Raw genomic sequence first — 11,901 nt, forward strand, 5'->3', positions numbered from 1 at the left:
AAAAAGTCTAAATTACCTTTTTTAAATGGTTAGTTCACCCAAAAATGAAAATTATCCCATAATTTACTCACCCTCAAGCCATCCTAGGTGTATATGACTTTCTTCTTTCAGCCAAACATAATCGGAGTTAAAAATAACCTGGCTCTTCCAAGCTGTATAATGGGAGTGAATAGTACCCTAGATTTTGAAGCGCAAAAAAGTGCATCCATCCATCATAAAAGTAATCCATACGGCTCCAGTGGGTTATATATATGACGTAAGACGTATGACGAAAGCGTAGCGTAAGCTCAGGAGAGAACTGATGAACGCGGAAGCACTGAGGATAGCGCAAAACAAAATGGCAGTCACAAATTAGAAGTCTACAACAAGAAGTTTTAAATAAAAGCTATGTTATACGTCATACGTTGGGTCATACGTCGTACACAACTCTCTTGTGAACGCGCGGACGGCCATTACTAGAATCTAGTGATTACTGATTATAAAGTTATAAATAATGATATTTTTCTTACAAAAATACATTGATTTGCTTCAGAAGGCCTTTATTAACCCTCTGGAGTTGTATGGATTACTTTTATGATGGATGGATGCACTTTTTGGGTTTCAAAATCGAGGGTAAAATTTCCTCCCGTTATTAAGCTTGGAAGAGCCAGGATATTTTTAACTCCGATTGTGTTTGGCTGAAAAAAGAAAGTCATATATACCTAGGATGGCTTGAGGATGAGTAAATTATCGGATAATTTTCATTTTTGGGTGAACTATCCCTTTAATTGCGAGTTAATGTCTCAGAATTCTGAGAAAACAGTCAGAACTGTGAGACATAAACTCACAATTGCGAGGAAGAAAGTGAGAATTGTGAGACATAAACTTGCAATTGTGAGAGAAAAAAGTCAGAAATTCGTGTATATCCTCGGACTTTAAGTCACTACATTATGACTTATTAAAAAGCCATTACATAATAACATATCTACATTTTATCTACAAAAGATAAAATGTAATTAATTTATTTATTAAGTTTTTTCCCCATAGCTGGACAAAAAAAAAAAAAAAAAAAACTCATTTAACTAAATAATCAGCCATTAATGCTTGAAACACAATTGAGAGTTTTTAGTCAACTGCACATTGTATGCAGGTGTTCACAAAATGCATTTTGATGTTGAAATCTCTCCCAGTAGTCCAGTAATCTCAGTGGGCAGTAGAGCAGCTCTAGGGTAATGAGGCAGCCTGAGCAGGATGGCTGGTTTTGGTCCCAGGTGAGACAAACGCTTAACCACTGAACATGCTTTTCAGTGTATAAAACTACAGCTTACATGCTTCAGTACTCTTCAAACATTGTAGAAAATTGCTCTCAGAAGAGGGAAAGCATTATGGGTATACATGATATTATCTGAGTGAACAAGTTATATATCAAAATACTGCTGTGCTGACTTTGAAATTCAAAAAAAAAAGTAATTTTTTTGTTTGCACTCCTACCAATTTTTACACATGATACTTAAATTAGTATTTAAATGCTTTATACATTAGTAGATAAATAAAATACTAATATATAGTCTACCTATGTATATTTATAGAGAATAGAAATTGCATGCTTTTAACATTTTCTCATAAAAAGAAAAAAGTAACACTTTATTTCGATGGTGCACTTTAGACATTCTACTAATGATAAGTAACTTTGCAACTACATGTCACTGGTCATTAGTGAATTAGTAGAGTATTAGTAGACTGTCTGGTTAATATCTGCAAACACTTTGGGGCCCTATTTTAACGATCTAAGCGCATGGTCTAAAACGCACGGTGCAAGTGTACTTAGGGCGTGTCCGAATCCACTTTTGCTAGTTTAACGCGCATGGTCTAAAAGGGTTGTATTCTCTTAATGAGTCATGGGTGTGTTTTGGGCATAGCGTGCAATAAACCAATCAGAGTCTCATCTCTCATTCCATTTAAAAGCCAGTTGCGCTCGCGCCATGGTGGTTTCGCTATTTACATGGCAGAATTTGCAAGCTTGTGCGTGAGGTTAAAGGCAGAGTGTACACACATTGTGCACCCGCCTATAGGCACATATTACTAATGCACTCTTTAAATAAAATAAAAAATTGCGCCATTGACTTTAGACCAGGTTTCAGTTGGTCAATGATGCAGTCTATTTCAGTTGCCTCAAAATAGCAACACGCCAACAATGCACCTGAACACACCTCGTTTTTAGACCAGCACGTCCATGGGCAAACAAATGGGCGCAAATGCATTTGCTATTTAAATAACGTGGCACAGGACGTTAAAATGATAACGGTGTCGGGCTGAAACTAGCAAAAAACACTTGCATCACGCCTGGCACCGCATTGCACCGGGTGTATGATAGAGCCCTTTATTTTGATGGTCCCCCAACAGACATTCTACTGACTTTAAGTAGCTACATGTCAACTTATAATATTAACCCGAACCCTAACACCTAACCCTAACCTAACAGTCTACTAATACTAGGGTGACCACCATCAAACAAACCAAATGTGGGACGATAACTAAGTTTGTGTGGGACATGTTACCAACACTAAAACACAACCTGAAGCTGTATCTAACTTAATAAAAACATTTGTATTCTGCCTTTTAGCTGATAAAAATACTTTGTTCTTTAGTCCCTTCCATAAAACACCATTACATCACAATGTAACATAACATGTCTTTATTTTACATGTGATTTAAATTCAATATCACTGAGTCCAAAGACAGCAGGCATCATGCAGATAACTATTTTGAAACAGTTCTGACCAAGTCCAATTCCGCTCCACATTTTGATTGACAGCCGTCACAACCTACTAGTGACTGTGTTTACTCCTGTCTTTTCAACCATTGGATAGGATTTAAAAAACGACTGTTGTATTTGTGTAAGGCGGGATGTTACATCTGTCGAAGCGCTGTTAAATATAGGTGAAAAACTACGCAGCAAAAAGAGTAAATAAAATGCTTTCTTAAAAAAAGCAAAAGAACATATGCATGTTTTCGTAATATGATCATTAAAAACCAACAGGCTGATGAAAATGCGGGACATTTTCTCAATATGCGACGTGCGGGACAAGAGGTGAAAATGCTGTGTGGTACAACGCGGAACAGGTGGTCACCCTAACTAATACTCTAATGAGAGTTAGTTGACATGTAGTTGCAAAGTTACTTATAGTTAGTAGAATGTCTAAAGTGGACTATCGAAATTAAGTGTAACTGAAAAAAGAGTTTAGGGTTTAGAAAATAACTTTACTTGCACTAAATACTGAATGTCAAATGAGTATTTCCTTTTGATATTTTTGTAAAATATTGTGGCACTGTTAACAAAAACTGCAATAATTATTTTTGTCACTGGAAGTTTTGACATGGCTAAATTTATCAAAGAATAAATCCTTCAGACCATAGTCCTGATCACCCTGTCGGTGTATATTTTTTTTCAGCAATGACCAGTAGGTTAACGGTCTTCTGCTGAAAATGAGAAAAAGAGAGAAGGCAAAAGATCACAAGTATGATTTTTAGAAGCCTGCAGAATAATCTGGCTTACAAAACATCCTTTTTTCAGATCACATACCCCCTGTCCACACATCATTGACAAAATACAAACTTGACGTGATAAAGTCTGTGCAATTATGCAAACTACTAGTGAAACGAATGTTTCACTGAATGCACCATTCACAATCCAAAGGTTTTTTCTGAGTACATCTGAATGGCATAAACTGCACTATGAATTGTCCACTTATCCTTGATCAACACAGCTGTGAGGTGGCCTTGGTTTACACAAGATTACTGTTTTTTATCTTGTGGTATTGATAAAAACCGAAAAGCTCAAACTACATAGTTGGCGTTTTGTTGGGACGGCTTCTAGAAATGTATGATATCATTTAATCTGTAAATTCCAAACTAAACAGTTTGAATCTGGCTCATGAAAAGATCATGTTCCCCCTCACATTTTCTCTTCTCTTTAACTCTTTTTTACTACACAATATACCATACACTGAAAAAAAGTTGCCAAAACCACTTGGTCTTGACCCCAAATGCATCAGCGACCTCGACTCCGGCCCTTCCAAGACAGTGGTCAATGCAGTGCCACTTCAGCGCACGTCAAATGTGAAGAAAATGACAAGCTCATACATAAAGCAAGCTTTATTTTAAACAAGTTGCCAACAGGGATTTCAGGGAGGGTTTTTCCCCGCATACATTATATAGAGCCTGTGCTTCTCTTGCACGCATAGTCTTTGAAATCTTTTTGTTTTACAATAGTACTTTAAGATTATGCCACTTTTTCACCACAGTACCTGTATGCATTTCTGCATTATAGTGATGGCACTTGCTGCCATTCAGTATATTCTCTTTTATTGGAAAAACTAATATAAGACACCAGAAACCTGGATAATTTTTTCTGGATTATTTAATGTACACAAAAGGCTGCATATATGCATATAATATTAAAAATTATAATAATTTTATTAACCATTTATCATTATTTTGCAAAATTTGATCACAGAGTGGTGTATATAAAATTTGCATGGAATCCAATATTAACCATTTTGCATTAGACCATGGAAAATTTTATTCATGAAGCCGCATTACTCCTACAAAAGGAGCTAACCTTTTTCTTTTCATTGAGACAAAGAATGTTATTGTTACAACTCTTCTTGAATATTGGAAATTACATTTTTAAATGCCATTCCACTTTAAAAACTGCATACCTTTTAGCCAAAAAAACCCTCTACTTTGCCTTTTAAGGTCAGCGCAAAGTACAAGGTGGCATAATAAGACATGATGTACTACCGTAACTCAAAACTTCTCTAAGCAAACAGGTCCATCATAGCTCGATAAAATGCACTCTATTAAAGGTCTGAGTAAAATGGCTTTTTATCCAGATGTCATCGTTGAAATCATGATGGCTAAGAGAAAGAGAAGTGGCATAATTTACAGGCCATTTCGTGTTTGACGTCGCTGTTATTCTTTCAGTCTACTGAAAGATTTTGTTCTTGACATGGGAAGTGGCATATCCATGGGTTTTGAAAACCCCTGAGGAAACACATAATAGAAATTCAATTAAGATGTTCAAGTCAAACAATCTTCATTTACCACAACAGCTCTTGAACAAATTAACTCATGGCCTTGACAGGTTATTTTTTTCAAGCGGATCTCAATTTCAACATTTCTAAGGCACAATGCTGGGTGTAATTACTTCGATGTGACATAACACATCAAAGGTTTTGGCTCATTATGAGTTTTAAAGTCATTTAGCTTTATGGGGTGACAATCTGCCTAAAGGAAGCTTTAGTGACTTTTGTAATACACATGATTGTGTGCACAATCCTAGCTGGGTTCAGTGATGAACAATATATCGGTAATGTATTTGATTATTGGAGATGTGTTAATGTATCATATCAGTTGATATTGGAAATGTAATTATGCATACTAATTTTTGCCTATTTTAACTCTTTCCCCGCCAGTGTTTTTTTTTTAAACTGCCAGCCAGCATTTTTGATCATTTTCACAAAACTTTTCAAAACAGATTTTTGTTGTTGTTGTTGTGAATATCTGAACATACAGTATATCAAAAGAAAGAACAGAGCCTCTGCTTTGAAAGAAAACAAAGCTTCATGCATTATTTTTATCAACACTTGAGTGTGGGTAAGTTTCATAAGAAAAGCAACATTTTGAACACGTTTTTGTCAAAGTCTAAGTCCAGATCAAATTCAGAACGATGATCAAAACATTGAACGAGTAGATTGAGTCCATCAACACCCCCAAAGCTTGTACAGTCCTATATCTTGTCCTGAGTCAACATTTAATTTTGTGACATTTGGCAGTTTTGATTTATATGCTGTTTAATGTTTTATGATTGTGTTAGCTTACATGTGCATAAGCAATGCTTATATTACTTGTTTCTGCATATGCTTCACTTGTTTTTGGATCTGGAGATTATGTACTATTTCAGAAGATGCATAATAGCGCCCCCTGCCATATAACAGAGAAACCATGGATAGCCGGAAAATTACGTCAATGGCAGGGAAGCCTTGTCATAAATGACAGAAAATTCCATCAATGGTGGGGAAAGTGTTAAATTACTTTCGCTGTCATCTAAAACTCATACTCAAGTTCATCTTTAAAAACACAAATAATTTAATAATACGGTTACATGTAATCTTTGCAGATTTAAAAAAAGATTATCCATTTTTCATACTGTATAAACAATTCATTTTAAATTGTAGTGTTTTGTTTTTAATTTAGTCTACAGTTTTATTTCCTATTTATCAGAAAATAAAGCTTATCAGTATCATAATTTAATTTTATGTGCTGTATGCAATTTTTTGACTGTACTAAAGCATAATATGTTTGCACATATTTAGGAAACATGCTATATTTCTCTGAAAAACAATGCTACAGCCAGTTATTTTACTTTGAAATATGCATACTATACGGAGCCCCGGACATGACATGCAGGAAAAAAATAGAAGGCTAAATCGTGCGCACGATTTACTAATTCGTTCCCTCGATTTACTAAATTGTGCACACGATTTACTATTTCGTTCCCTCGATTTACTAAAACGTGCGCACGATTTACTATTTCGTTCCCTCGATTTATAAAGCATGCGCACGATTTAGTAAATCGAGGGAACGAATTAGTAAATTGTGCGCACAATTTAATTTTTTTTCTTGCATGTCATGTGCGTTGCTCCGTAGTACTATGTCGGAATGTCTGTTTTTGTTTTGGTCTGTGTGATTCTGTCCACTGCCGATTTACCCAATAGTATTCAACACCCTGGGTTGCCAGTTGGTGGAAAACACAGCTTATTGCAGCCATGGAAGCCAGCGAACAAACTGGGTCAGAGATTGCAGATTCCACCCGACCTAAAAAGCCTCAGCATCCATCTAAAAATCTTAATGAACGGAAGCATATTAAAACGCGGACAAATCAACTCATCAACTTATCAATCTGGCAACCCGTGTGAGCGTTGAGTCTGAGGAGGAGGGGGCGGGGGAAACGACTATTTTAAATTTGGACTGCAGTACCCATTTCAACGGCTAGCTGTCAATATTACATACTGCACCTTTAAATATAAACGCATCCCTAATCCATATGATCTAACTCTCTACAGTATTTCAGTTTAGTTTAAAAGCACTTTTTAAAAGCTCATTCATCATTGATCAATGAGTGTGCTGTTCCAGAATGCGCATACATCTCTCTAGTCTAATAATGAAACCATCCACTTCTTTTTTTCACAGTTTAAAACACTAGTCTGAGTAATGTGTGGGCCTGCTGAACATCAAGCTCAAAGACCCGGATAATTCCAAGGTCATTTCAGCACTAACTACTACATGTTCTCACGCAAGACTAGACTGAGGTACAGAGGGAGGAGGAGGAGGAAGGCCAAAGATAGAGAGAGAACAAAATAGAGCAAAAAAAAAAAAAAGGAGGTTTAAAGAAGAATACAGAGAGAAACACAGTCCTTATTAATTTAGAGGTTTGTATTATCATTCTGTCCATCTAAGAGGGCCAAATGCCAGCTTAGTCAGAGTACTCTAGATTTAATGAGGAGAGTAATTTGACAGACTACCATGACCCCATGTTTCCCCCACACCTGATCAAGCCCCATAGGCTTCTTTCATAATAGACACATTTCAAAAGTGTTTCAACAAAAAAAATTCAGGTAACTCAAACAACATCGTTTTTAAATGTCAATTGCGACTTGATTACAAGAACACCGTGTTGCCCTCCCTCCCTAAATGACGTAGGCTAAATAACACTGACAGTGCTTATTTACAAACAGAAAAAGACACTGTGCTTAGATTCTACAATTATGAATGAAAACTGCAAAATCTGAGCATAGCTGTTATTTTTTGTAATACTTTTAGTGGAGCATTTCTCATAACAATGACATCAAATTCTGCAATTTGTCTAAAGCATACACACAGCCTTGCTTAACCACTAAACTTCTGAATGAACTGCTTCAAATGATGAGTGAATGCAAAGCTACAGTACCAGAGTAGTGGATAAGGTTTGTAAGAAGGGAGGGAAGAGAGTGATAGCCTATTTAAAGGGTTAGTTCACTTAAAAATTAAATTTCTGTCATTAAGTACTCACCCTCATGTCGTCCCAAACCCGTAAGACCTTTGTTCATCTTCGGAACACAAATTAAGATATTTTTGATTAAATCCAAGGGTATCTGATCCACACATAGGCAGCAATGACATTGCACATTTTGAGGTCCAAAAATGTACTAAAGGCATCATTAAAACCGGCAACGTGACTACAGTGGTTCAAACTTAATATTATGAAGTGACGAGAATACATTTTGTGTGCAAAAACAAAACAAAAATAACGATTTTATTCAACAAATTTGTCTGTCCCCTGTCATGCTGCTATGCTATTTTCGTTGCAGAGCTTCAGTGTTTACGTCCGAACGCGGGCTCAGTATTGGCTGGCTCCTGCGTCAGCATCACACGCAGGCGTCGTGCTGCTCACGTGACCAGAGCCGGCCAATACTGAGCCGCCGTTCAAACGTAAACACTGAAGCTCTGCAACAAAAATAGCGTAGCAAAATTGTTGAATAAAGTCATTATTTTTGTTTTGTTTTTGAGCAAAAAAGTATTCTCGTCACTTCATAATATTAAGGTTGAACCACTGTAGTCACATTGCCGGTTTTAACAATGTCTTTAGTACCTTTCTGGACCTTAAAAGGTGCAATGTCGTTGCTGCCTATGTGTGGATCATATACCCTCGGATTTAATCAAAAATATCTTAATTTGTGTTCTGAAGACAAACGAAGGTTTTACGGGTTTGGGACGAAATGAGGGTGAGTACCTAATGACAGAAATTTCATTTTTGGGTGAACTGACCCTTTAAGGGAGTTCGAATCCCACCAAGTAATTGAAATCCGACTCTTTTCCGCGAATTGGTTCTTTCAAACAGTTCGTTTAAAAAACGATTATTTTTACGTCATGCCGTAATTAATTAAAATATTGAACGAATTCCATTCGAAACTACACAAAGACAAAGGCCTATGCCAAACCAAGCAGTATAAGTTTAAATAGGCCTACCAATTAAATATGAAAAAAAAAAAAAAAACTTTAACAATGATTCATGAGATTTGCCACTGCTACTTCCTTGAGATGACGTAATTAATAAAAGAAGTTTTTGGCCACTCACTCCGGTACATTACTGGGCTTAAAAAAGGTTTTACGTTATAATTAAATTGATTAAACCATATTGGTTTGGCGTGTGGTCAGTCAAATGCTCGGTTCAACTCCATGCTCTCCATGCAGTTCACTCAATTCTAGGCTATTTGAGATTTGAAAATGATAACAATGTCAGAAAGACATTTTCGCTTCAATGAGTGAATTTCAGATTTTTTTGTGTTTTGTTTGTTTAATTGTTTGTTTGTTTTTTCCTTTAATACCACTCGGACCGATTCGAGGTTTCATGAACTAATTCAAATGATTCATGAAAAAAGATTCGACACAAAAGAACGACTCGTTCTCGAATCGGACATCGCTAATCTCCAGCTGCAGCACAAATGGTGTCAGTGTGTGTTTCCGTGATGTCGCGCTCGTCACGGCGAGGTTCCAGTTCATGTCGCTCGTACACAATACCACACATCGAGTTAAACAGATGACAGTCATGTACCACAGTCGAACGTTTAGATTTAAATTAAATGTTATGAAATTCACTTTACGATTCAAAGTTGATCTCATTCAGTACCATAAACCATATTAAAATGAGGTGCAGATAAAAAACGCCAGAACCCATCTCTTTAACTTACCTCTGAGCAGCAATACAATGAAATGCAGAGTATGGAGGCGCAACATGTTTGTTCTCGCCCTGTGAGAAACTTCCATCTTCCTGGATATCACGGAAGGGCAGTGAAAGTGAAAAGGGATCCCTTTGCGCGCGGAGAGATGATCACAAAATTGCGCGGTTAAGTTCCAGTATCGCTCTCGGAGGATATCCAGGCGCATTCATCATAATGTTCTTCAGTTCACACTGGGGGTCGGTTTACTTTACTTCAGGTCAAAAAGACTTGTGAGTCCGAACATCCCGTAACGCATTAGATTGGATTTATTGGCTCTGTCAAGATCCCGCAGGATGCCACTCTGTCTCCTCGTTGCGCGACAGATCCTTCACAAATATTGTGCTTTTCTCACATCCAAAGTATTTGCCCATGCGTCGCTGTATCCAGCTAATCAGTCTGCGGTATTTTGGTGTTAAGTAGCAGCGAGTGAATTTAATTCCCTTCCTTGGCTACTTTTGTCTTTCTAGTAAAGTCTAGCGGGTTGGGTGGCGTTTCTGTGGGATTTTCCCCCTGATGCGCGACGCGTAAAGCAGGATCTGTGTTTCCTCCTCATCCGCTCTCGCATCCTCTAATGCGGAATCAGCCTGCACATCCTAAAAGTTGCTCAAGCGCACGATTGCACCATTTGCGCTTCCCATATCCTCGGTCTCGCTCAGAATAACCTGCAGAGATGAAGAATATTACTTGGCAGGTTTCCTTCCTCAGGATATCGTTCTAGTGATAGAAAAAAAAAAAAAAAAAGACGACAGTCTTCTGATATTCATGAACGCGTATGAGAAAACACCCTCAGCAAATGTGTGCATAAATATAAGTGCATGTGGGTTTGAAGAGGTTTTTCTGCCCCAACCTCTCCTCTCCACTCCAGCGCAGATACTGACAAGTCCAAACTGAGGTGCAGGGTTAAAGCATCACCTGAGGCACATCATCCACATCAAGGGCTCCCCACAGACTTCTGTGCAAATAAGCTTTACTTGAACATCATAGTAGCTATTATAACACATTTCAGATTCTTAACAGACTACAAAACTTAAAACTGCGTTTACAACAGCAGTCTTAAGAAATTTTCCCTCAGATTTTTTAGGGGAAAAAAAGTTGAAGACACAAATGGAAAAAGTTCTAGGTAGTTTGTGGTAGTCCTTGTTCCCAAATATGTTAGTAAGTAAACATTAATGTGGCATGGCAGAAGTTCATTTACACTGTTTTCATGATAATTATAAGTGACAATAAATATGATCATTTATAAACATATCTAATCACTGCAAAGCAACAGCAACCCCTTGTGGGCACAATGTGCCTGTACGTGTGTGGGTAAGGTTTTATCTACATTTAGGAAACCATTGCCCGTTTTCACAGACAAGGCTAAAGCCTTCTCTAGTCTCAGACTAAAATGCATGTTTGAACTGAATTAACTTAATGTGTCAGTGCAATTGTTTTTTCCTCAAGATGAACACCAGTATTTTTTTTTTTATTTTTTTATCTAAGGCACATTTATAAAAGCTAATTAAATGTCCTAGTTTAACTAAGACCTACGCCTTAGTTAAAGATGCAATATGTAAGAATTTTGCAGTAAAATATCCAAAAACCACTAGGCCAGTGTTATATATTTTGTTCACTTGAGTACTTACAATATCCCAAATGTTTACAACTATTTGTATATTGTGAGAAAATTGCAATTTTAACCAAGGCTCCGGGACGCGTGAGGAGTCGCCTGTCAATTGCATCATACCCGTGTTACCCTTGGTTTCCTGTTTTATTTTGTAGAAACTATGGAAACACCAAAGACGCTTTAATATTTACACGTTTTAATAGGAAAGGGAACAACCTAACCCTAACCCTAAAATCGATCTAGCTTACTGCATTGTGCAACAAGTGTCTCACAGCAGCCGCCGAGCGAACGCACAAAGTAACATTATAACATAATTTTCAACACACTCAAATGTATCTAATATGATAAACAGAGCTGCGTTACCTCATACACATGACCAGAAAAGCGGAAGCAGCGCCGGCGACTGTGGCATAATAAAAGTTCCGCTGCTCACGGCGTGTGTTGCGCAATTGCTCCAGCGGCCTCGTTCAGCTCCCACAACACTCAGCCCTGCTC

At 37.3% G+C, this 11,901-nt stretch overlaps 1 protein-coding gene across 1 annotated transcript in view; it reads right to left on the reverse strand.

The window, feature by feature from the left end:
- Positions 1 to 10,737, reverse strand: part of si:dkeyp-14d3.1 (transmembrane protein 132C) — a 293,882-nt gene extending 283,145 nt beyond the window's left edge. The window contains exon 1 of the mRNA XM_051901885.1: positions 9,771 to 10,737. Within this exon, the coding sequence (XP_051757845.1) occupies positions 9,771 to 9,966 (196 nt within the window). The 5' untranslated portion in view covers positions 9,967 to 10,737. The remainder of the gene's footprint in view (positions 1 to 9,770) is intronic.
- Positions 10,738 to 11,901: the final 1,164 nt, after the last annotated feature.

This window comes from Ctenopharyngodon idella, chromosome 8 (genome assembly GCF_019924925.1).
Source record: "Ctenopharyngodon idella isolate HZGC_01 chromosome 8, HZGC01, whole genome shotgun sequence".
Lineage (NCBI taxonomy): Eukaryota > Metazoa > Chordata > Actinopteri > Cypriniformes > Xenocyprididae > Ctenopharyngodon > Ctenopharyngodon idella.